A 25,791-nucleotide genomic window follows, 5' to 3' on the forward strand; every position below is an offset into this window, starting at 1 on the left:
CTATGTAGTGTATGTTTCACATATAAAATGTTTGTCAATATTAATAAAATTATACCAATCAGATCTACTCTTTCATAAAAACATAGATTGGACAACAATATGAAATTGTTCAGAAAATGAGATTTATTTGAAGAGTTTTGTGCATTGATAAGATAATGTAGTATTTTGTGTGAATGCAATGAAACTCCTGATCCTGATCCTCTGATTCCACAGAAGTTAAATTAAGAATGACCATAATTTTCACCACCCAAATAAATGTTTATTAATGTACATATGTATATGGTTTAAAATCCGATCATAGGACTTTAATCACAAACTACTCACAGGTCTGTGATTTGTAAAGAGTTAAGAACAATACATACATTTTTCTGTACAATATTTTTATATATTTCTTAAATTCTGTAACGCATTAAGAAATAAACAAGGGTGAATTTGTATAGTGCAAATAACCTTCACCATCTCCTACAGTTATACTGTCTATACAATACTATGTGAAAGGTTTAGTCATGAGAAGTAATGTCTAAAGTTGGTACTAAATCCCAAAGATTTCAAGTGGACACCCAAATCACGACCGTGGCTATCCTTCATACTGCTTCAATAATAATTAAACGTTTGTTAAGCATAACCCCAACTCCCCCACTTAAATATATTATGTAAAAATCATTTAAAATAACATAACAGATAAAGATAAATGAATTTTCTTTTGACACAGTGATTAAGCTCGGATTCTTTGCCCTATATTTCCTTGTGAATGCATGTGTGCCCAAGATGATCACATGATTGGTTTGTGAATGTCCTAGAAGTAACACAGTGTAATAAAAAACTGTTTATTTCTGGTTCTGCAGCAGTTCATCTATCTGGGTTTTGTACATGTTCTTCACATCTTCGAGATCCAGTCTCAGCTCCTCGGCCTCTTCAGCCTTTTCTCCATACATCTGCAGGATGGTGTTGTGCCTCTGCTCCAGATCCTGAAATGCACAGACACACCAATTAGAGGAACCTCTGCAAACATAGGAACTTTCAGAAATAACCTTTTCAATGAACATCCTCTACTTCCTTAAATAGCCCTTACCTTGAGTTGAACTTTCAACTTGGGGATCTCCTTCACCTTCTCCTCCATATCATCGTTTTGATTGGTGAGTCGGACCAGCTCTTCTGCCATCACTGAACGACTCCTCTCGAGGCTGGAGATCTCGAGCTGCAACAGCAAGAGGAACAAAAGAATTTGTACATAGCTGCCTCTCGGAGCAGGAGATGATTCATTTTTTCTGAGAAAATGTTGATTTGGCTTTGGAGGCATGCTGTTTTTTTCATTAATTATCATATAATTTATTTGACATAAGATTGTAGATTTGACCAGCCTTCTGTCTGTACACAAGTAGGGCTAACATATATAAGAAAGTAGTTTTATGTGGGTTTGTCCTGAATTCCTACCTGCAGCTGTGCTATCTCTCCTTCTCTGAGTTTGAGCTGAGACTGGAGATTCTCTATGATGTTGGAGCCTCCAGACAGCCTGGCGGCCTCGTACAGGTTGGTCCCGCTCATCGACACAGACATGGTCATGGTGCTGAGTGAATGGTCTAAAGAGTCATCCTGTGGACAAAAAAAACTCAAGTCAAGCAACACATATCCATGCATGAACCAGCTAATTTCATCTTTAGATTTAAATATTTTCCTGAGTGTGTACCTGGGAAAGAATAGAAGTGTGCAGACCAGCATTATCTGCCCCACTGATGGAGCTGGAGCGAGACAGGGAGGGTGTGGAGGAGGCTGGGGGATCGCCTACAGAGTAGGTCATGGCCTTCCGCTCCTGTGAGGAAAAGATTTCACAACGATTAGGGAACACACACATTTAAAACATCTGAACTGTTTGAATTAAGACATTTTGATTTGACCAAACAGACTAAATATATAAAACTTGGTGTTAATAATCTCTAAATCCTCCCAAACCTTCTCCTTGAGTGCCTCTTGTGCTAAGTAGCACTTCTTCTTCTCCTGCTCCACCTTCATCTTCTCCATCTCTAATTGATTGGTCAGCAGCAGCTGGAGATAAAAGCAAATGGATGCACATGAGGAAGCTGTTTCGTAGGAGATAAAAACAGTAGGAAAGAGCATTATTGTACCTTTTCTTTCTTTGCATCCTCTAGCATCCGGTTGTGTTCTCCTCGCAGATTTTCCAGCTCAACGTGCTCCCTACATTGAGAGAACAGGCATTAAGTCTTTACAATGAACAGTATCAAACACTCAAGATGAGTGAAATCAGAGAGTCAAGAGGCTTGTTATTGTATTACTGAGATGTATTTTCTTCTCTTGTGTTTCAAAACGTAGGCACAGTACACCATACATTATACATTATACATTATTTACACCTTTCAGCTTGACCTAAAAACATTCCGAGCCAGCCAGGAGTCGAACCTAGAATCTTCTGATCCGTAGTCAGACGCGTTATCCATTGCGCCACTGGCCCGTTGACAGCACTGAGCCTTCTCACAAAAGATCAAACCATCCCACAAAAGGCCATGTGCACATGCATGACTGCTTTTGTTGGGGGTTAGGGGGACTCCCCTGGCCTCTGCTTCAATACCGCAAATGCATTTGTTGACACCCTCTCCAGGAAGCATTAGCATTACAAGGGAGGATGTGGTTACAAACTCTCCTGTTTTATCTTACCCAGAAAAACTATGCCACTAATTTTCACTCACACACACGTATATGTATATAAAGTTAGATATTTAGGGTGAAAATCTAGGCAGAAGGAGGAAATTGAATGTAGCATAAAATTAACAAAGTTGTCTACTAATGTTTTAAAGTAAGGCTTCTCGAAACACTAAAAAATATAAACAACTGTAGACAAAACAAATAAAATGCTATTTGGGAAAAATGCATATCTGTTTGCTATAGAGTAATTATTGATGTTCATCCCTTCTGTACTGCAACACACTTTGTGAATGGTCTAGTGGTTAAAGTACAATTTAGTAGCATGACATGACTTTTATTTGCCAAAGAAATTAAAAGTCATGTCATAGTCCAAATTAAACTAACTCACCCCACACGAGTTAGTCACAAAGAATATATAATTGAGAACAGACAGTGAAGGTGGTGATGATGACAGCTGGATAGACTGATATAAAGTTGTAATTTGTTACCTGTTGCTCTCATCCTCCAGTTTCTCTTTCTTGTTCTTCTCAGCCTCCAGCTGTGCCACCAGTCGAGCTTTCTCCTGGCGGACCAGGGAATTCTGGGACTCCAGAGAGGTCAGCTGGGACCTGATAGAGAGCAGTTCTTCTGTCGCTGACCGTTCCTTCTCCACAGCAACCGCCAGCTGTGTCTGAGCGTCCGCTGATGAAAGATTAAAAGGAGAACAGATGTAAAGATTTTTATGATCACTTTGCCCAATTCAGAGTTTATGTGTTTATGTGATTGTTTTAAACATCCAGTTAAACTCCTGCCTCTTACCTAGCCTATCAGAGATGTTCTTCTCCAGTTTTTCCCAGGATGCCGTCTGTCCACCCAACGAAGCCTGTAGGTTCTCAATCTGTCGCAGTAAGGGACGTGTTGCCGAGGTAACACTCTGACTGAGTTCCTGGTTCCTTGTCTCTGCCTCCTGAAGCCTCTGTGGAAGATGTCAAGAAAAAATGGCATGCATTAAATAAATCTCATCCCCAATCCCAAGATTATTTCTGCCTCTACTCAAACCAGCATATTATGTTACCTGCTGCAGCTCACTAATCTCCTCCCTCAAATAATCTTCTTTCCTCGCTTGCTGTTGCTCAGCCCTCTGTAGAGCCAGTCTCAGGTCAGCCACCTGTACACAACATTAGAAAGGGTTCAATTGAATTAATTCATTCAACCTTTACTTACATCTCAAAGAATCATTGAGGGCACACACTCATTTTCAAGACTACACTTAAAACAGAGAATACACAGATTTAAACAAAGTTTAAGCATTTACATTCAAGAGCGGAGTAGTCTGTAATCAACACTTTGAGTTCACGTTTACGTACAATTGTGTTAACTTTTAATGCATATTGTAAAATGGTTTACATGTGTGCAGTACAAAACTGTAAGTCGTTTGCACACAGGACTTCAAGCATTAGCCAGTCACTTGAGCGGTGGGAGCAATGTAATATGGAAGATGTATGGTGGTATGCATGTTACCACCAAGGGCTCTGTAAACAATTACAAACCAACACATATCGTGTCTCACTGTTAGAGATGCCTGCTGAAACATATCATACAAGATATATGTTAAACCTGGCAGTTATTAAATTAATGTCTAGTGTAGAAAATTAAGGGTGGAGCAATGAATCAGAAATTGGCTGACTGAAATTGGCTGTGTGTGTAAAATTAAATAAGTGTCTAAAAGAGTCACTAACTGACTCTATCTGGCTCATGTTGCATTTCCAACAAAACTTTTAAGAATATGCTGTAAACATTCACTACACGGCTATTCCTGGTCGTATCCCATGGATCGTGATGTGAATATAAGCAGGTGCTTAAACCCGGTAGGACCGATGGAATTTCAGCGCTTCACTTACAAGCATAGCAAACAAATTGTTCCATGGTGCATGTCTGAGCCTGTGTTACCTGATCAGCCAAGGCCTCCTGTTGAAGCCTGGCCTCCTCCTGGGCCTTTTCAAGAGCCAGGCTCAGCTGTTCCTTGGCCTGTGTGTCCCTGCTAAGAGCTGCTTCTTCAGCCTCACTGGCTCTGCTGGCGTTCACCTTGTGAAGTTCTCCCAGCTCCCTGAAAACAGATATGTAGAAGCAGAGCATCAACATCATGACCCTATTACAGTGCTGCTCCTATTTGTAAAAACAGTGATGTATTTGTTGTTGTTTGGATTTGTACTTCAGCACAATGGATCTAAAATGAAACAATGACGACAGGTATTTACATATTTGTTTTTTTAAGTATTTTATTATGTTCGTTTGTGCTTTTTGTCCCTTAAAACTGGTGGACTATGTATAAAATCGCTGTTTACCCAATGTAGATGTGAACACCCTCAAATTACCTCACTTTGATTGCATCACTTCAAATCCAATTAGCTGGTGTATTACACAATAAATATGCAACTTCTTAAACACTTGGTCTGCGCCATATGCTTCCTTAACCATTAATTAATATGATGAAATGAAAGTTAAGTACAATACAAAACAAAGTCTGGCTTGTGAGATTGTGACATTTTAAGTAAGTGCACTGGTCGGGAGAATTCGTTAGCAGGGTGTGTCAGTGTTTACTTGTAAGAGTTGTCTAGAGCAGCCTGCAGGCTCCTGTTCTTCTCCTGCAGCTCCTCAGAGTCAGTCTGCAGCCTGCTCAGCTCCTTCTCCTGCCGTTCCACCACAGCGTTCAGCTTCTTGATGTTCTCCCTGTGCTGTTTCTCCACCTCCTCCTTCCCATCTAGAACCTAAACACATGAAACATGGACAGAACTGTTGCCATGAGTTTACTTTACATAGTGGTTTCAGTTCATTATAACACTATAATCATGAAAAGTAACAAAGGAAGGGGAAGGATCATGTTTCAATAGATTTAGGATTGAAGATAAGGAGATAACAGTCATGACTTGCGGTAAAACAATAACAACGGCACGCATACAAAACATTTAAAGGCCCTGTATTATATAGCTTCCCTGACAATATACAGTATGACACAGAAAGAGAACAAGGTGTTTCATCATGTTTGTTTAAGAGGTGTTATTAAGACACTGTTTGTTTTTGTGACCAACTTTTAACTTTAATACATTGGTATTATAAACTATGGACTTTGAAATGACTTATCCTACTCCACCCAGCTTCACTTTAAACCTGTAAATCTACCATAATCCTTTAGAAATCTAGCACTAGCAGCAATAATATTCGTCTTAGGTCTGTATTTGTGTGTCAAATTGCAAACGCTTGTTTTCATATACTTATTTGTCATGAGTATGGTTAAAATGGTTGATTCATTTCAGAAGGTGGCAACTTTACACGGTGTGAAGAACAGTTTTTGGATTACGTCAAAATTTTAAATGAAGTCCCATCTGGTGACATTACATCCTGCCTTTTCCAATGAAAAGCCGAAACCATGTCAAACAACGGACCAATAAACTGACTTCAAAGTCATTTTATTGCACCTCCTAACAAAACCAAACCCTGACTGGTCAGCCTCACGTCCTCTAATTTTACCCTCCTGAGTAGAGACTTGAGAACTCAAATGTTGCCGACTCAAACAATCTAATTTCAGTTTAAATATGCTGACTTGAGTCAGCCCTAAATTGCTTGGAAGAAAGAATGAGCTGTTAACTTAAGATCTAACCCCTCAAACCAATGTTTAAGTCTCCACTACAAATTGCTTATCATTCTAAGAACATTAACAAACTGAATTTAAAATTAAACACAAAACTTAAGTCCAACAACACTAAAAATATCAAACTAGGTTGAAAACTTAAACTTAGAGAATAGTTCCTACTACCTAGATTCTCCAGATCGAAGAACCTCTCATAAGGCAGTCCATTAAAAATAGCAGGGTAAAAATTTACTGTTGTTAAATTGACATTTTGAATGATGTATGTAGTACAATCTGACCTGCTGCAACTGCCTGAGCTCCTCGTCCTGCTCCTTGACTTTCTTCTGTAGCTTGGTGATCTTGGTGTCGCTCTCCTTCTCCTTCACACGCAGTTTCTTGATGATGTTGCTGTGTTGCAGCTGCTGCTTAGACAGCTTTTCACCTATAAGTGGTAGGAATAAACCTACTCAGACAACTTAAAGATACAAACAGATGCTGAGACAATACCCAGTACATCTGAGCAATACTTCGGTAACATTGTACAAAGTCACGGGCTGTTTGAAATATGCACACTCTACTCCATCGAGACTGATGAATGGATGATTTCTTGAGCCCTAATAAATCCTTTGCTATCACGTTGAAAAATATGGTGGTGACACTTTTTCATCCATTAATTGCATTAGTCAAAACATTACTTTTCAATATTTTAAAGGATCTCCAGCTTACATTTTGTGTTTTTTTCTCAATTTCAATCAGTTTGCAAATACGCGGATTTTCTTAGTTGTCATGACATGTATACATCCTGTTGGTAAATGACCTGTCTTATAATGATTTTTTAGGAGCAACCACCCAAACTCATGCTAACTCTTCACTGAACATCTCATGTGCTACTTTTTGCAAAGTTGCACAATGTAAAAGCAGCTGTAGTTCTACTTGAGACCTAGTCTAACAACTGGCTCCATGTTAAACACGTTCTTGATCGCACAGCCTTTTTAGAGGTGACTTATGTGGGTTGTTAGAGGTGGAGAACAATTGTCTGCTACCTCAACTAGTCTTACCTTCTTCTAGCAGGCCTCGGATCTGCTCTTCCTTCTCTCTGATGATCTCCAATGTATCACTGGAGTTAAGTCTAGTAGAAAGCTCTTCTCGCAAGCCCTTTATTTCCTGTGGCAAAGAAAAATGTTGTCTTTGACGCACACACTTTGGACATGTCACATTTTACTATCAAAGCAGATAAATGGTTAGTTGTAATATAAATATATGCCTAACGGTATAAGTAGAGACTCAGATCATAAACATGCGAGTTACCTTCTTAGCTATGTCTCTTTCTTTGCAGGCAAGCTGAGCCTTCCTCTCTGCATCTGCTATGCGCTGGGTGAACTCATCCTTTAGGGACTGAACAGTGGAGCTCTCCTCCTTCAGGCTTACCACTTCACTGGAGGATGAACAGACTCATTACTGTGAGAGCTCATTGTCAAAATCTATACAGCCTCAAGGCCAAGACAGCTCAAGTACATTATTTTAAGCATTCACCAATCAGAGTCCAGCCAATCAGTATTCCTATATTGGAGTTAGAAAATTACACAAATACACACAGGTATTTAAAAGGCTGGGCTTAAAAAAAAAAAGGAGAAAAAAAAGACTAGTTTAAACAAACACAGATGTCCACAAATTCGTGGCATTTACTAGTTTCATAAACATCATGTTACAGTAGTACAATGTTGCCTTGTCTGATCAGGAAAACAACAAGAGACAATCAGTCTCTTGGTCAACACAAGTTTCTTATCAAGATTATTGACAGTGCGACTGTGAGAAAGGTGTGTGTGCACCATATACTCACTCTTTGAGATTGTCACACTCCTCCTCCAGCCTGGCCTTGTCTTTGCTGACTGTTAGCAGCTGAGACTCTCTCTTCTCAAGGCGGCCTGACAGCTCATCAATGACCTACAAGGAGCCCACAACATTTAAGTGTTAATAAGACCTGTTGCAAAAAGCCTAAAAATAAGAAAGTTACTCATACGGAAAACAGTGTGGGAGTGTTTACAGATACTGGTTTCCTCCCTCATATAACATTAGTATAACAAATTCTGGGAGTCATGGGGGAAATACTGATATTTGACCAAACTCTTCATTTCATTCATTTTTGAATGAAACTTCTTACCAAATATTGGCAGATATTTTAAAATACACTAGTGTCCAATGGTCTTCAAAAGCATAGCAGAGCTGGGACTAAAGCTATTAGACAAGAAGAACACAAATGGTTTCTCTGGACTACAACCTTGGAAGGATTTACATGACAATATGAAAATATGACGTGACAGTCTCACAAAGCTATCTAGTTCAATTTTGCCTACCAAGGAAGGCTATGCAAAGTACTAAGTTTATTTAAACGTATTTGTTTTTCCTTTTTAAATGTACAAATGTTACTTTGTGATTTCTGCAGAGCTATAAAAGTTATTTTTCAATTACTTACTTGCTCAGATATGCAGCTTTTATCTACTTTTCAGAGGAGTGTAAGACTTTTGCATGGCACTACATTCACAACTAATTCACAACAAGTATCCCTCATATTTGTTTAGCAAAGTGTTCTGGCAAAGACGTTCAGTAAATACTGGAGGGAGGGTGTTTTAAAGTTGAACACCAAACTCAATATGTACATAAAACAAATCTTTGCAATTGATACTACCAGCTCCATAGCAATAAGGACTGCACAGTTAATCTAAATATTATCGAAATCGCAATATGGGCAAAGTGCAATATCCAAATCACAGAAGCTACAATATCTTCTGTAAAGGTAAATTATATATTGTGCTGCAGAGATGCCCTTGCCTACAAATCTTGTTCTCCAGATGTAAGAAAACAAGTTTAGTAAGTTTTTTCACTAAAAATTACAATTGTGATGCAAAAATGATCATTCCCAGTAACTGTGAATCATATCGCAATATCTGTCAAAATAATCTCAATGTGATGTTTTTACAATACCATGGAGCCCTAACAGAAATATAATTGCTACCTTTTGAAGCTCCAAAATCTGAACTGTTGAGAAACCTTTCATCTCTTCTGTGATTGGTGGAGTGATGCGTTCTTCAGCTGTGGAGGTGGGATCACACAGTGTGATGTTAGCCTCAGAACCCTGTTCCTGCTCTGACAACTCTTCAGGCTGCTCGCTATTAACAGGCGTTGCACTCCGTCCACTCTCCTCCATCTCATCCATCGACTGCTCCCTCATTGTTTCAGTAAAGCCCTCTTCCTCCTCCTCCTCCTCCTCCTCCTCCTCCTCCTCCTCTTCCTCCTCCTCCTCTTCTCCAACCTTCCCCACCACTCCATCTTCCTGCTTCTGACACACTGATGACACTGTTAAAGGAGCAGGGCCTGCAGTGACAGATGCAAGCGTCCGACTGCCGGGGATCTCATCATCTGAGTTAACCTCGCTGACACTCCGGCTGTCCAGTGACTGCACACTGAATGAATCTATGCGCTCAAATGCGTCCGAGGAGGAGCCGCAGCTCTCTGTGAGTTTAGAATAGTCCTCCAGACGTGGGAAATCTCCACAGGTGGAGGCTGTGAGGAGCTGGAAGGAGCCCTGCATCAGGTGAAGGCCAGCCTTGCCCTCACCTGTTTCTTGTCTGGAGCTAGCTGAGCTCTCACTTAAAACAGACTCATGGTCCAGCACTTCAATGTCACTGGTAGTGGAGGTTCCTGAGGAGAAAGCGCTGACTGGAGGAGAGGGGGTATCACTTTGACGGTCCTCTACCTTTGAGTCTTTATGCTCTGTGAGTGCTTCCTTAGAGGATGGGGAGGGTGAAGGATCAGAAGGGGTGGAGCTCTTGGGTTCAGAAGTGACGGCAGAACGTTCAGAGGAATCTGTAGTATCCTGCTCAGCCTGGTTCTCAGATGGAGTCTGTGACTCCTCTGTTTTTGAGTCCACAGCATCTGTGGAACCAACATCTGGTTTTACAATGCTTATTTTGCTGTCAGAGTTACTAGGAAGATCACTGGAAGGAGAATCGACAGGAGAAACTGGCTCCAGGAGGATAGTGTCTGCATAAGGTGCTGCCGGTGAGGACTCCAGCTCAGCTGGCTGGCTCTCAGCAACCGTCTGACTCTCATGACTTGTATCAGCAGGTGCTGACTTCAGAGTCTCCACTTCATTTAGGACCACGTCCTCATTGTTTATATTTTCCTTCTCCTGAGGCCGCCTTTGAGACTTAGCAGGGGGCACAGACACTACCTGGGATTTGGTGACACCTTGTACGTCTCCAGGTGACAGAAAGGCACTGAAAAAGTTTTCTGATTCATCCACAACTGTGCGGGTGACAGGAGTAGTAATGGCCTCAGAGGAAGGAGGAGGAGTGGTGGTCTTTTCTTCAGGTGGTGCTTCCCACTGTGTCAAACCCCAACCTCCACTTAATGACAGCTTTCCAGGTAAGGTGACATCTGGGAGAGAAGGAATAGAACAAACTGTAGCAGCTATCCGATGTTTGCACATGACAACATTAGCTAACTGTTCAGTACGTGACATTACTCACCATCATAGGGCATTACAACTGTGTCACTCCATTGGTCCTCATCTTTGATGTCCAGAACTCGGTCGATTGACTTCTGAGCTGATGTTAAAGCTTGTTTAGCGAAGCTGGACAGGTGAGATGCGTTGAACCAACTCATTTTGACTATTATGCTAGCTAGCTATCATCAAGTTCATAGACTGTTACGCGGATGTTAAAGGGAATTCGGCGTTACCACACAAAGCTCAGTTACTTTGACCGTCCATGCATGTTTAGTTATCAACGAAACAACACCCCGCAATGTCAAATATCCTTCTGTCCATGAGAGCTTTCTGGACGGCTAGCGACCGCTTAGCTAGTTAGCAAAGCATAACGTTAGTGTACACATACAGCATCCAGATACAGTTACAGCTCAACCTGGCTAGCACTAGAAAAATCACATAATTTCGGCTGAGTCAGTCATGTAGACATACAGGCATATCTAATACTGTATCTACAACTCTACAACCATCAAAGCAAACGCGTTCCCATGGTTAATCCAAGCTGTTTGAGGCTCCTTTGCTCGGCCGTCATCGTTTGTTTTGGTCGCTCTCAACTTGCAGCCCGACTAGCATTAGCCCGCTCGCTACTTCCTTTCCACGTAGCACCATGACGTCATGATCCGGTCTGACTGGGTTGCTGTGCTGCCAGTCCAGTCAGCAGAGGGAGGACCTCCAAAATACACAAACCTGCACTTTTAATCCTTTAAGTATTTAACGTCCTGATTATAAGAGTATGGATTTATATGGAATTGCAATAATTATATACCATTAGCCACATGATGTTTGGGCACACTGATACCTTCATTTCATTAAAGGGTAACTCCACCAATTTTACACATTAAAGTGTTTTTATAGGTCTCGGGGAAAACTTGTCAAAAAAGTAGTATGAAGCCTTTTGTGGCTTCAGAGGAAGCAGTATGTTATTTAATAAATAAAAAAATAAAATATATAACAATAATATTATATCTGATATTGCCTCCAGTGATGTCACTCAGTGCCATGTTGCATTTTGGCTAATGTAGGTGCCAGGTTTTGAAAAGGAAGCATGTGTGGAATAAAAAAGGCAATATCTTTGGTTCTGCTGTATTTATTTTGATCTTTTGTTCTGAGACTGTCCATAATGAGTCCTATAGGAGTGCGATGTTAGACCAGTGGACTGCTTTTCAAAACTGGTATCAGCCTTACCCACAATGCAACTCGGACCATCAGTAGACTTTCAAATTACATCCAGCTTCCTCTGGTGCCACAAAAAGCTTTATATTACTTTCTTCACATATGCAGTAGAACTCCCCAAGACCTGTAAACACACCTTAATGTGTTTTAAAGTTACCCTAACCCTAACTGCCCTGTTGTCTGTATACAGACAGCCTCTAAAGCAAAGTGAGTCTTACTCAACAAGGCCTCTCAATCCCAGGTTCTAGACTTGTGAGTAAATATTATTTTGCTTGAACATATTGCATGAAGGTACATTGAGAAAACAGAAACTTTGTAAGAAAAAAATGTTTTATTCCAGTTCACTCATCATTATCAGTGTCTGCTGATTACCACTTCAGTGGTTAATGCAACTAAAAAACTGTGTCGGAATAAATAAATATTCAAAATATTCAAAACCGCAACAAGTACAGAATAATCTTTTCCAAAGTAACAAATGCTTGTCTTTTTTTGCACAGAGCACACATAAGGTTGTAGTGCAGATAACACATTAATGCAGAAATCTTTCATGTTAGCAGACAATGTATCACCAAAACATGACAGGTTTTGAACTATGATTTGGCTTTTCAGTGCAAAACATTAACTTTCGTCAGAAAGTACATTAAAACAATGAAATTTACACTGTGACTAAATACACTGTAAACTGTTCTAGTTTGTAGGCCATTTTAAATATTCTGTATCTGCATCAAGTCAGGGTTGGCCAAGAAACAAGAATGACATCGACTGGTTGTGGGAGTGCTTGAGTTCATCCTATGAGGTAAAGCAGAGTCTGAACAACATGGTCTGGGGTGTGGTGACATCAGCTACAGCCAGCTCTTGCCCGTCAGCCAGCCCCAGCTCTGGAAAAAACGCATTAATAACATAAGTGAGTCAGTATATTAACTGTGTAGACATTGCCATTTCTAGGAGACATATTCAGATGATAAAGCGTCTCACCCTTCAGCGTTTTTGACAGATTTGGCCGCGTCCTCTGCTCAATTGATGCAACAGACTGTAAAACAAAATACCAAGTAAACCTCAGTTCAAACCAAAACTTGCACAATTACACAATGTCCCAGTTTTATAGGGACACGCCTCAGACTTGCATTACTAAGAGACTGAACTGCAAACACAAAAAACGTGGGAAACCAGAGGTTGATCACCTGTAAATATAATGTTTTGTTCTTTCCTTCCACTGTTGCTGTTATAGCCGGTGATTTCATTTGTCTGAAAAATACATTATAGTTGGTTGTTAAAGTTGATGCGTAATGCACTACTAAAAATCAAACATTTAGTAAATAATATATAACCATGAGCAGAACTTGAGTAGGATGGCAGAGTGTAGTAATTAACCATATATCATAGTAAACCTACAGAGAGGCACTCTCAGTCAGGTAGTCCAACAGCTCCTGGAGTTTGGAAGATGGAGAAAAGTGCAAGTCCAGAGGTACTTGGCTGCAGGCTGAACAGTTTTCCTGCATCACAAGTGAATAAAAACAAATTTAACAAAAAGGCAATTTTATCACTGTAGCAAACAAACTGATGGATGAAATTCAGGGACAAACCTTCCGTTCTGCTTCAAAAGTGTAGGTGTACAGGCCTTCAACGTCATTAAAGACCATGTAGTTATTAAGAGGTATGAAGGCACTGCAGATGCAAAAGATAATGTCATGAGAAAGGCCTGTGTTGTTTAGATAGAGCTTCACTTTGAGCATATGGCTGCCAAGCACACTGACTCACCTTGATGCTATTTTGAAGACCTCGGTTGCGCAAGCAGCTGGGTCAATAAATCAGAAAAAAAACTGTTGATGTCCAGGAACACATTACTGTTTACATAAAGTCAATATACTGAGTACTGTTTGGAAATGATTAACACTTATATTGCAGGGCATGCAATCTCTCATAAAAAACATGGATCTGATGGTACACTTATTTAGTCTTAGCCACTCACCAGCTATGACAGCATTCGTAGACGCTACGGCTGGAATTATCCTCTTAACGACACCTGCAACGTTTACAGAGGATCCAAAAAGTAAATGTTTAATGCTTACTTCTAAAATTAGACAATCAAAGACATAAAAGCTATAAAAGTCTGCGGATCAGAAGGAACATCAATAAGATATGCTTGCAGTGCTGTTTTACCATCTGTCTTACACAAAGAGAAAGTGTTTCACAGACTCTGGCTTAGTAACAAGCTTCTATCATCATGATCCGGACAGTAACAGCTTGCTGCGTTTTATGTACTTTGGCTCATCTCCCAGCAGAGCTGCGAGAAAAGTAGCTGCGTTCTGGCGTTGACAGATAGATGTGCTGTGTGTGCTCACCCTGGGTTAGTCTGTATGTGACTCCTGTTATGTTGAACTCTGCTGCCCTCTCCAGAGATCTCTGGTACACCCACTGGATGTGCTCTGGGTCATCTCCATCCAGGACAACACCATCTAATCCACACACACAAGGGCTTAAGTTTACATCTGCAGGGTTTAAGTCAGTCTGCAGGCCTCAAGTCACACAAAGACCATTCTACAGAAACAATAGTAACTGCAGTGTGATTTCATACCTCCAAAGGGTTTCTCCTTGGGCCACAGCAGCATCCGGACATACTCAATGCAATGTTCCGGCAAACGAGGCATGGAGGCGATTGTGCACATGGGGAAGTTGACCTACAGAGACAGTTGTATTTTAGCAACAACAAACTGACCAGATACTCTTACTGTAAAACCACAAAGTAATGGTTGCAGGAATTATTTTATAAAATTTAAAAATGCAATCTCACCTGAGGAGGATAAAGCTCAAGGGTACAGTCGATGCAGGCGGTCATACCAGGGAGAATGACTCTGGCGTTGCCTTTAAAGCCTTCGGTCCCACCATCAATCAGAGGAATGATGGAACCTGGGTCCAACACACCATCCTCATACACCAGCAAAGACAGCTGCACAGAAAGACAGAAAAGGGAAACATGTTCCTTTTAGTACAACAATCTCGCAGCTTCACCTTTTTTTTATGCAATACACATAAAATTGAGCAAAAACAGTTGGCCATAGTAGTGAGATAAAAGGACTGTGACAAAGATCGCAGTGAAGAAGAATAACTTACCAGCATACCATTCATCCACCTCCTGGCAACTACAGAGTCTAGTCCACACACAATTATATGGAACTCTACATGAAAACAGAAAAGATGAATGAATTTAAATCTAATGTCTGATAATGACACAGTTCAAGCAGTGGAGGTGTTATAAAATGCCATGACGCGAAAACCTGCTGATATGCCTTATAGAGCAGAAAAATGGAAAAGGGTACAGAGTGGGAATGGAGCGCCGTAAAGAATTTTTGGCTCTTGTTAACTGCTGTTAACAGCATTTTAATTTGTGTCTTCTGGTCACAAGTAGTTCAAGTATTGTGAGTGTACCTGTTATGGGTTGCCAAAACATTATGAAGTCTATGCATAATGAAGTACATCTGAGAGTGACCGACTAGTGATATTATATAAAGATCAAAGCCTTGAGATACATCAGGCTTCTCTCTGTGTCTCTGTGTGTATATGAGAATTAGACAACTCCTCTGTGTGTTTATGTAAAAGTACCCAATTTGTATATCAAGTGCATGACAAATGTTGCCAGGTAAGGACTGCGACCATGGCGGGGAGGAAGAGAGTGGCCTTGCTCACACAGAGCAAGGAGGAGAAGTAAAGTACAGATAGCCTGTGTTCTGACATTTTCAATGCACTTGTTTGTGACAAGAGTGATGTTCAAATTATCACGTATGAGCTGTAAAGAAAACAGTTTCTCTTCAGTCTCATGGGCAGTCTCTTTTTTTTCTTCAGTATCTTTAATTGCTCTTCATCTCACCCTAACTAGATGCAACAGGTTTTATGTCTGCCACAACATAATCTGACTGAATTTTACTGACTGACTGAAATGTTATACCCCTTAAAAACCAGACATCAAGAAAGTTGAAAGAATAGTCCTTATGATACTTACGTCTGTAGAATGTTTCATCTAAGTCTTGAATTTTCTTAAAATGTCTGCACAAGGCATTTAGGAAAAGTTATGTTTGGACAGAATGTTGACTGTGTACATTCACAAACTGTATGGTGTCTGTCTATATTCCTAAAATAATATTCTTCGTGTTTAAATCATGCAAATTGTGGTGTGGGTGCTTTAAACAACTGCATTTATATCAAGCATCTGAAATCTTGCAATAGTAGTTCAATCCAAAGGATACGGGACTACACAGCATCCAGGTATGCGGCTGTTGATGAAATCAGCTGCAACGTCTGCCTTGGGCCGACCTACATCTTTTCCCCTGTTCAACATTACACACACATCAGAAGAACACATCTCCTTGCTTCAAACATAACATTAACCGATAAAACAGGTCCAAATTCATCACAATGTTCTACTGACCTAAAGAGGAACTGTCGATTCAGGTTTGAAATGTCAATGGTGTCCATGTCAACAACATGTATGTTGCGAAAGCCAGATAAAGCCTGAGCCACAAACAAACAACAAAAACAAACAAAGTGTTGGCCATTCACTGAAGCACAAAATAGACCTTACAAATATTCTTAATAGTAGTTAATAATCATACCAGGTCTTTCAGAAGCTCACATCCCAGGCCACCAGCACCAATGACCAGGATTTTGCAGGTATCTAACATAAACTGCAATGACTGTGAGAAGTGATAAAGATATTATACATTACAGCAATACAAGATGGCAGACGACAGATGCAACAAAAAAGCTTGCATCATTTCACTGCTGGTAAGTGTTACCTCTGTGCTGGGTTCAAAGTCAGGATGCGTGAAGGGTCCCGATCTTTCCAGGAACTTTTTGACGTGGTTCCATCGACCCTCCCACTCACAATTATGTCCATGTCCTCCATCAACCACCATCCTGAAAGCAACAACATACACATTTATAATCAGCAGCATATCTGACAATATAGCTGGCAAACATAACTGGATGGTTTGATATTATACAAGAAAAGACCATGCAACAAAACTAAAAAACAAAACAATTCAGACCTCAACTCCAACTGCGATTAACTGTCACATAGTGAAGGTGCTATTTACAATTCACAGCAGCTCATGCAACAATCTCAGAGGTCTAAGAAACTAACTAGGATTAGTGTATTCAGATTCACTTGTGTTCTGATGTCTGCCCTGTGTCTGCGGCTGCTCTAACATGTGTAACGTCTTGTTGTTCAGCCACTCCATCAAAATAGAGTAAAACTGCATATTTCTGACAGGTGGGCGTTTCTGACCCTCTCGTCTCACTCCCTTGCCTTAACAGCCACCGGCAGCTAGGCTAAGTGATCAGCTAGCATGTCATCAGTGAGAAGGTACAGTAAAGACCTCTAACTTTACAGAGGTGAATGATACTACATCACTTTTACTGTACAGACGTGTAAGCTACTGACGACCAACGAGTCATTATTTCTGTCTGTAGCCTAGCTGTCAGTGTAATTCGTTGATTATCAATATTAGGTTAGCTCCTTCAGCTAGCTAACGTTAACCTTCCTCCTGTAACCTCAAACCTTCCGCCAGTTCTACCAATTCATCACTAACTTCTCAGTCAGCTCCACTACTCTCCTTCTTTTCTTCTCCCTAAAAAGAGAGAATAAAAGAAGGTTCATTCATGCTGTGCTTCCGTAGGTTAATGAGATTTGAAAGCATCTTTCGAGCAGTTAATGACTGTTTCTTGCTTGTTTTCTTCGGCAGCTACTTACGGCTCATCCGCGTCCGCCATGTTTGGCCACTTATTTGCCTTCAAATGCCCAAGTCTGCGGTAGTAAATACAAAAACTCTCCGGCGATAATATCAAAATGCCCCTTATGAAAAAAGATCTACAAACTGTTTAATTCGAGAACAACAGTGCTATTGTGCCGTGCAGCGAGGGTCTGAAGAAGATTAAAAGAACGTAGCATTAGCGATGTAGTTTTAGTTGACTCGTCGTATTTCCGATAGTTTTGAAGGCAGCTTGGTCACTACGCACCACACATCCAACAGGTGGCAGCATTTACACATTTGTAAGGCTCAAATGTCCTACAGTGCATCCACCACTGTGAAAACTCACTGCAGATAATGTCAAACTGTGTTTCTGTCACAACTGTTAATGATCAAAGGGTGTATTTAGCACAGTTGTCCAAGTGTTGGCGCTTTTTCATGCAACATGAGTTTGGGCTCTCTCAAAAAATGTAGGGAACTGGAGCAATAGCTTTAACAATGGCAAAGAGAGTTAAATAATTGACTCCACTAGTAATTACTCGGTAATTGCTTTGCTCTGTGTGGTACAGCCCTATAACTTTTGCAATGATCTATAAAAAACAGTTAACAGTCAAAGAGAGACAGGAAGAGAGAAATTGCCCATTTGAGTTAAATAAACCTGTTTCCAGAGTTGAAATTGGTCAAATTGTGCTGATTGGCCTGATCTGTAGCTGGATCTATAATTCAATATCTAAATTTATTTGCAGCATTTCCTCTCATGCTATTATTACGTCCTTGCAACAAAAATCACAACAAAACAACTGTGCTGAAACAGCATGAAAATATGTTACAGATTTATTGATTTGACTTGCTTTTATTGTGAATTGCTGCATGAGGCACTTAGCATGAATAAGACATTAAACTGAGATCCTGTTATTAAGCTTAACGACTTTAATAGTGAGGACATTTCCCTCACGTATCTGATTTACTGTGTCCACATTGTACTAATGAATCCTGGTGTTTAATCTCTCATTATAGAATGATTAATAAACCTTGGATGGACTTCTTTGCATGTTAAGAGACATGCCTGTGGGCACAGAAACATAATTAATCCATCTGTCCGCAAGCCCCTGAAGGAAATGTGGTGTAGATACCTTTTGCAGAGGTCACCGAAGATCCGCCTAATGTATACACTGAAAGCCTGGCACTCAAAGCTGATATAGGATACTGTTTTGTGTGTATGCTTGTGTGTGTGAGAGGGAGAGGGAGCATGCACAGCAGGACGTAGAGGGTTTTTTTTCCTCTGACTTTCAGTGATTTGAATGGTTTGATGGAGCATCAAGATTTTTATTTTTTTTCTGATTTTTAATGAGATGTTCCGAATGACAGCCTCCGAAAACTGATAACTAAAAATAACTGCTGCGGCCATGTCCTTCATAGCTGACTGCCTGCCATCTCAGCCCTCCTCTCTCTCTTTTTCTATTTGTTCTGTCCTCTTTCATTTAACCTCGGCGATGCTCTTTGCGTTAAACAGCAGGGAAATGTGATGGAATTTCCACGAAAACAATGAAAGATGGAAGCCCAGAAGACACTTAAAAATTGGTCATATTATGAATGAGGACCATTGCTGTGGGAGTATTGCTCATGGGCACTTGAGTTAATTGTGCCCTTCAGGTTGAAGCATGTCTCCTCCATTGGTTTTACCTCCAGCGTTATTGTGAAGGTCTTTAAAGCATTGAGTGATGTTGAAGGCGCACTGGATCTAAAGTAGGGCAGCCGAGGACCACAAGTCAAAACATCTTCCAGTGGTGACACATTTTTATGGATTCCATTGAAATGCCATCTGTCATTCCCCCACCTTAAGCAGGGACGTTCTGAATGTCACCGCTGTGCCTTTGAGGTGACCCAGCTCTCTGCCATCCATCACAGCCAACTACAGTTAACACATCCACGCAGAGATTGAAGAGTTGAATAGAATGTTACTTGAAGTACTTGATCATAGCAGCCCGTCAGTAACGTGACACTTTGCTCGGAAGAAAAACCTCAAGAGGTGCTGCTGATGTTTCATGTCTCTCCTCATCCAGCTCTCCAGAAAGCAGAGGAGGAAAGTTTTTTTTTCCTTCTCAGATTTCCTTTACGTGCATTGACATGACAATCAGGGATTGTCAGCTTTACGGCCCCATACATCTTCATATCCATTTGCCATCTGATGGCTTTCCGTCAGGACGTCCAAAGTGGTGTTGATTGTGCTAATGATAATGTGTCACAGCAATATGTCCCATGTTAGGCACGGAGCGGGGCTGCCAGCCAGGAGACAAGCAGAAGCTACAGGCTGATGTTGTGTTGTGCTGTGCTGTGCTGTAGTAAGTGATTGATGACTCTCTCTGTTGTAGTGCTTTGATTAAGACTCCAGTGATTTATCGCCATTGCTCACAATGTAATTAGACTCTCTATATACACTCAACAAAACAGCGTTGTCTTGCTATATGATCCCAATATGTGTGAGTGTGTGTGTGTTTGTGCTCACACTCCTGGGTTATCTTCATATATTATTACATTATATTGTGATGGTGCTCAACTAAATGCTTCCCAAGTCTGTCTGAGTAGATTCCAAGGAAAAAAAACACACCCCTCTGTTCACTTTTTGTGTATTAAAGCAGGAAACGCATTGCACGTGAGGTATTTTTTAAATTATATAACATGTGATGGATGTGTTTACCTTTAGCTGAAATTGCCCGGAGTGTATTCACTTCACTATTGCCAAGAAGCTCTATGAATAGATCTTATTTGCAGTAAAAATGAGCCCATGCTTTGTTTAAAGGTTCATGGCCCTGGGTTTTGGTTTTGGTCTCTTTAGTTTGACTGAAGAAGAGGAAAAAGTAGCAGATGAGGGCCAGCGTGTCAATCTAAAGTGTGTTTATTTCAAGTCAAAAACAACCACTGAAATTTGCGGAAAACCAGGCTTTTTTTTTTTTGGGCTGGACCAGATCTTTCATGGGGTCGTTGCAATATCACCAAGGTGCTCAACAACACAATCCATCTTCCAAGCATGATCGGGTGTGCCGTCATTGCTGGTTTGCACTTTGTTCTTCCTGTTTCTGATGGGCAGAGCCCCACAGACGATTTGTGCGCAGCACTTCCTGCCTACAGGGGTGGAGGACTTCATGATCTTGCTACACATAGTTTTTTTTTCCCCACTGATTGGTTCCTAAGAGTTATTTCTACAATGAAGTTAAAGCTGAAGAATTGGACCAGAGAGTTTTGATCACGTGTTGACTTTGAAGCAACTGGTCCCAGTACACTGAGTGATATGTGACCCAAAGTAGTCAGGTTATTAAATGCAGACACTGCATTGATAAGTGTGTCTTATAGCTTCAAGGTTGATCCTCACCCTGCAGTTATATTTCACATGAATACATTTTCATTACTTTCTGACTATAGTTTGATTAAACTTTAAAGGTCTGGTGTGGAGGATTTGGTGAGGTTTAAGATTGTGACCAACTGATTACCCCTCGTCTCACTATCCCCTTCCAACCTTGTAGGAGAAACTACTAATGTGAAAGGCCCTCTCTTGAGCCAGTGTTTAGCTTGTCTGTGCTGGGCTACTGTAGAAACATGGCAGCACAACATGGCAGACTCCATTGAATGAGGACCCACTCCCTCTGTGGATATAAAGGCTTACAAGGTAACAAAAAAATAATGATTCTTATTTTTGTGTAATTATACACAAATGAAAGCATAATTCTTAATATTATATTACATTTCTGCCCATAGTCCCCTCTAGCTAAATCCTACAAACTGGACCTTTAAAGGCAATATAGCTTTAAACAGATAGTTCTCACTGTCACTATAGTTCTGTATGAAGTAACAAAAACGTACACTTGCCACATTTTCTGTTTATATGTGAACTCATATTAGTTACAGATTACAACTTAGAACGCAAACCTTGCAAACAATTACAGTGACAAAACTAATATCTTCCAGCAAACGTTTGTTAGGTTCTCAGGCGGGACTTGCTGTCAGGAGACGGAGAGATACACATGGATGCACGCAGGGCAAAAAGCTGAGTAAGAGAAAAACAATAAACTACAGTAAGATGCCAAAACACAGTGCCAACAAAGACTCATAAAAATACACATCTGATTTTAATTTCCATCATCTGTTGTCAAGATTGAAGCTATAATTCATTCTTTTGGGGGAAGAAGGCTCATTTGCTTTCTTGCGGGAAGTTGGATGAGAAAATTGTTACCACTCTCGTGTCTCCATGGTAAAAAGCCTATGAAGCAACAGCCAGCAGGTAATTAGCTTAGCATAAAAGGCTGGCAACAGGGGGAAACAGCTATCAAACAAGAGACAATATGTGAATTAGTGAGCTTTTAGGTGTTGGTAGGCAGATATTTTTTACCTCTGAACAGACCCAAGCTACCTGTTTCCCCCTTTTTTCCAGTCTTAGTACATGACATTGACATGACATTGCCATCCTTCTAACTATAGGCAAGAAAAAATAAAATGTCAATCTATACCTTTAAGTTCTGAAAGACACACCACTGGATTTGTTCTTGTAGCAGCTTGTACAGTCTGAACATCACAACAAGTGGGCCTGTTGATTACATATATTGCTCAGATGTGTCAAATGTCACAGGAAAAACAAGTGCACGGACGCATGTCTCCATTATGCTGATACGTATCAGTGGGAATATCAGCTTTGGTATATGCTCCTCCTTTCAGACCTATCATCTTTGGGAGAGGCTCGCTCTCTGTGTCTTTCAAGGACAGCAGGGGAGTTACTTGCAGGAGAGCCTTAAGACAGCGCAACGGAAATTTCCCTCTGGCTATTTCAACAGCGTTTATTCCTGCTTGCGCTTCCTATTTCCTGTCCTCCTCAGCACGCTTCCTGCTCTGCCATTCCTACTGTTCCTCCATCACTATTGTCCCCTTCTTGCTAAAAAGAGACATTGTGCATTATGGAGACAACATCCAGTCCGTCAGCAAGCACCCAAGAATTTCCTCACAGGAGTGAAAAACACCTAGTAGTGAAATGGCAAACAACAGATAAGAGTAGGTTCAGATTTTCCACCTAAGCAGGATGCCAAACCTGACAGAGAAGGTACATTCCCTTTTTCCTAAAGTTGGTGTAGTGAGTTTTTATCCAGTCACATCAGTTGATTAAAGCACAATGCAAGTACAATGCAGAAGTGCACTTGCGTCCCCAACAGGGTGAGAAGGGGAAAGCTTTCTGAGGCCCAGCCACTAGGGGGCCAATGGAGGCTCGCAAGAATCAAGTTCAACCGCACAACCAAATTTTGTTTTGAAACCAAATGACTCACTATATAATTTCTTAAATTTATTGTTGCTTTAATAAAATGCAGCCTGCTTCAAAATGAAAACCTTCTGTCCAGAAAATGCAGTCAGTTTGAGTCTGTTTTTGAGTCATTATACCTTCTCCTATCATGATGGCCCACTGGCAGATGCAGTCATACAATGTTTTGAAATAAAAAAAACTACCTTGTCGACAGTTTGCATAACAAAGCATCATATTATCAGGCTGTCATGTCATCAGAGATGTTCATTTAAGGCCTATGCTGATATGTCATTTTAAAGTCTTTATCCACCGATACAGATGACATGCCAATATTATCGCACATGCCTGGTCAAAATTGCTAACTAACGAACTACTAGGCAATCTTGGGTGCTAATGTTAATGCAGTGAATTCCCTTGTTATGCCAGTGTCTGCAAATAAAGCCGGATGTCAGAAAACAAAGGAGAAGAAAAAGATGGAGCTGGCAAGAGCTTTAGCCTCTAATTATAATGTAATTAGGTGTGTCATTAGGCAAACGTTAAAATAGGAGGCTAAAGTTCCTGGCCAAGAGGTCAGTGAGGCAACCACCACCACCTGTGAGAAAGAGCATCATGTTGATGAAAGGGAAGACGCTCTGCATCGGTTTATGTAGGAGAAGAGAGCACATACATTCTTTGATATGAGACAAGCAGATTTTAGGAAGGGGCCCATTCACTGGACCTTTTCTTGGGGCCCAGCCATTTCTGTGGCAGGCCTGCTTGGCCAGCAGCACTTTGTCAGCCTGAATACCCCTACAGCCACCTCAAGTGCCACTGTCATGTCAGCTTCGTGCAAAAATGACCTAAACCATAACCCAGCTGTCCAATTATCATTCCTGTCCCTGCACATGATAGCCTGTGATTTTCCTTTCCCATCAAAATTTCAAACCTCCCATTGATCCAGTAAATTTTGGCGTGACAAAGTAGAGCAATGACTCACTGCTGATCTCATTTGGTCAACACTGTGCACACATTGAACATTGCTTCAGAATTTTCCTCTGATTTTTTAATTTGTCGCAGTTAAGTCGAAGCAACAAAATCAAACTCAAGCTCACGTTAAGACAAGCCCCACATCATACCATACCATATAAACTGCCTTGATTTACGATAGAGAAGCTGTCTATGTCGTTCCCACCCTCAGGTTTAACCCCCAGGGAGTTCCTTCGCCCTGCATTTTATGTTCTCCTCTTTCCTCTGCAGAGCATGGGGCAGGGTGGAGCTTTAGGAAGTGGGGTATATCCTTCCTCTCCACCGAGAACATGACTGAGGAGAGAGGCTACAGGCCAGGATGGCTCTGTCTCCGAACCTGTGATAGGACTACAGATACCACTAGAAACTTACAGTTTATCTCCTGTGTCAGCGGACTCAGATGTTTACAAGTAATATGCATATGAAACAGTCACAGGAGATAAAGCATCCTGATGTCTTTCACTATCCCCACTCAAGTAATAAACAGCAGTGCACCTGACAGCTCGGCAGCCCTCAGAGTTAAATTGCCTGTGAGATTTGTATTGTAAAAAGTGACAACTAAAAGAAAACAGGCTCCTCTGTCACAGCGACTTCATTGCAGCAATATGTTTCGAAATCTGTTACAGCCTTGTGTTATTGCAATTCTCTCTGGCAAGATTTAAATGTCCAAACCACTCAAACCATAAGTCATTTTTATATGCACATGTGGTATTTAAGATCAACTATATGACATAATGAAAAGAGCAACATTTTTATTCATATTTCACTTTGACTTATACATAGTCCAACCATAATTGTAACTGCACAGACAGTTGGCTGTAAGAACAATCTGCACAATATCACTCATGTTGACATATCACGTACATTAATGAATCATAAGACTATTCATCTGTGTTTTATTGTTGACTTTTAATCTTTATGCTGGCTGTAGAGCTGCATGCAGTCTGCATTACGAGTCGTCATTTAATTCATGAATACACTTGCACCACATTAAACAACCGTAATGACAATATGATGTGACCGTTTGCTTGTTAACATTTCTGAGTGTCGGGGACGCTCAAGGCTGTTTTAATTTTAATTCCTCTCACAAATGAATACCACGACAAGAGTAGTGCAGTTTAAAAGATGATTCCTAGTTTATTATAACTTGGATCTTATTTTTGCTGTTTTAGTAATCATTCCTGTTAATTCCTGTTACGACGTGGGAGCATAGAGATGTATGATAGGGCCAAAAATATGAGTAGTCTGACAATCATACAGCTTTTAAAGAAACCCCCAAGTTAGGCAAATAATGTCAGAAAACTATTCACAAACATCCATTAGTGTTGAGAGCTGTAATCAATATTCGTATATTAAAAAAAGGATCAAATGACATTGATGTGAAAGGTGATACTCTGAGTATCACCCGTTTGAGGCGTGTTGGGGCAGGGAAACATCTCAAACATGCTTGACAGGAGTCCCCTAGGAAGAGGATTGAAGAACACTGTTTTAGCGTCTTTTTGCTCATTGTTTTGGATTTACGGCCACAGCTTTACTGTTTTGGTTCACTGTTGACGCTCTCATCAAATCCACTCTCTATGCAAAAAACTGAAGATACCCCATGCACAGCAGTGCTTCTCTCATGTGTGCTGCTACATGGTAAACCCCAGTGGACCAAAAATATCAATATTCCAGCGCACACAAGGATATGATTGACACTATTTAAGTAACAATTACATTGAAAACAACAAGGAGCAAACTACGTGTTCCGCGTGTTGCTACATCAAATTCGCTTTAA

General features: G+C 40.6%; 2 protein-coding genes across 5 annotated transcripts; both read right to left on the reverse strand.

The window, feature by feature from the left end:
• Window positions 1-100: 100 nt before the first annotated feature.
• On the reverse strand, window positions 101-11,409 carry tmf1 (TATA element modulatory factor 1). The gene is made up of 17 exons (XM_084348174.1): window positions 10,795-11,409; window positions 9,279-10,702; window positions 8,106-8,209; window positions 7,574-7,700; window positions 7,324-7,429; window positions 6,565-6,707; window positions 5,239-5,405; window positions 4,588-4,744; window positions 3,713-3,805; window positions 3,457-3,613; window positions 3,147-3,339; window positions 2,124-2,193; window positions 1,951-2,043; window positions 1,688-1,810; window positions 1,435-1,593; window positions 1,073-1,198; window positions 101-968 (listed from the first exon to the last, which is right to left on the reverse strand). The coding sequence occupies exons 1-17, from the start codon at window positions 10,928-10,930 to the stop codon at window positions 828-830; spliced, it is 3,519 nt and encodes a 1,172-aa protein (XP_084204300.1). The 5' UTR covers window positions 10,931-11,409; the 3' UTR covers window positions 101-827.
• An 887-nt stretch (window positions 11,410-12,296) lies between these two features.
• uba3 (ubiquitin-like modifier activating enzyme 3) lies at window positions 12,297-17,835 on the reverse strand. Of its 4 annotated transcripts, XM_084346852.1 has the most exons (18): window positions 17,731-17,813; window positions 17,570-17,608; window positions 16,775-16,895; window positions 16,592-16,672; window positions 16,408-16,490; window positions 16,226-16,306; window positions 15,982-16,025; window positions 15,096-15,160; window positions 14,776-14,931; window positions 14,560-14,662; window positions 14,327-14,440; window positions 13,954-14,007; window positions 13,743-13,779; window positions 13,568-13,649; window positions 13,377-13,477; window positions 13,166-13,229; window positions 12,960-13,014; window positions 12,297-12,862 (listed from the first exon to the last, which is right to left on the reverse strand). In XM_084346852.1, the coding sequence occupies exons 1-18, from the start codon at window positions 17,748-17,750 to the stop codon at window positions 12,774-12,776; spliced, it is 1,389 nt and encodes a 462-aa protein (XP_084202978.1). In that variant the 5' UTR covers window positions 17,751-17,813; the 3' UTR covers window positions 12,297-12,773. The 4 variants fall into 4 exon arrangements, with proteins under 4 accessions (XP_084202978.1, XP_084202979.1, XP_084202977.1 ...); XM_084346853.1 differs by lacking the exon at window positions 17,570-17,608 and having other exon boundaries at window positions 17,731-17,835; XM_084346851.1 differs by lacking the exon at window positions 17,731-17,813 and having other exon boundaries at window positions 17,570-17,707.
• Window positions 17,836-25,791: the final 7,956 nt, after the last annotated feature.

Source organism: Pagrus pagrus, assembly GCF_965226575.1.
Source record: "Pagrus pagrus genome assembly, chromosome: 3".
NCBI lineage: Eukaryota > Metazoa > Chordata > Actinopteri > Spariformes > Sparidae > Pagrus > Pagrus pagrus.

What these genes read in the sequence shown, in the direction of transcription:
- tmf1 (XM_084348174.1), bottom strand. Translation starts at nt 10,930, where the DNA reads ATGAGTTGGTTCAACGCATCTCACCTGTCCAGCTTCGCTAAACAAGCT. An exon ending in GAACATCTCTGATAGGCTAG is followed by an intron (nt 3,340 to 3,456) that starts GTAAGAGGCAGG and finishes ATCTTTCATCAG; the next exon opens with CGGACGCTCAGACACAGCTG. An exon ending in AGTTGAAAGTTCAACTCAAG is followed by an intron (nt 969 to 1,072) that starts GTAAGGGCTATT and finishes TGTGCATTTCAG; the next exon opens with GATCTGGAGCAGAGGCACAA.
- uba3 (XM_084346851.1), bottom strand. Translation starts at nt 17,637, where the DNA reads ATGAACCTTCTTTTATTCTCTCTTTTTAGGGAGAAGAAAAGAAGGAGA. An exon ending in GTGAGCTTCTGAAAGACCTG is followed by an intron (nt 16,491 to 16,591) that starts GTATGATTATTA and finishes TTTGTGGCTCAG; the next exon opens with GCTTTATCTGGCTTTCGCAA. An exon ending in CACATACAGACTAACCCAGG is followed by an intron (nt 14,008 to 14,326) that starts GTGAGCACACAC and finishes TAAACGTTGCAG; the next exon opens with GTGTCGTTAAGAGGATAATT.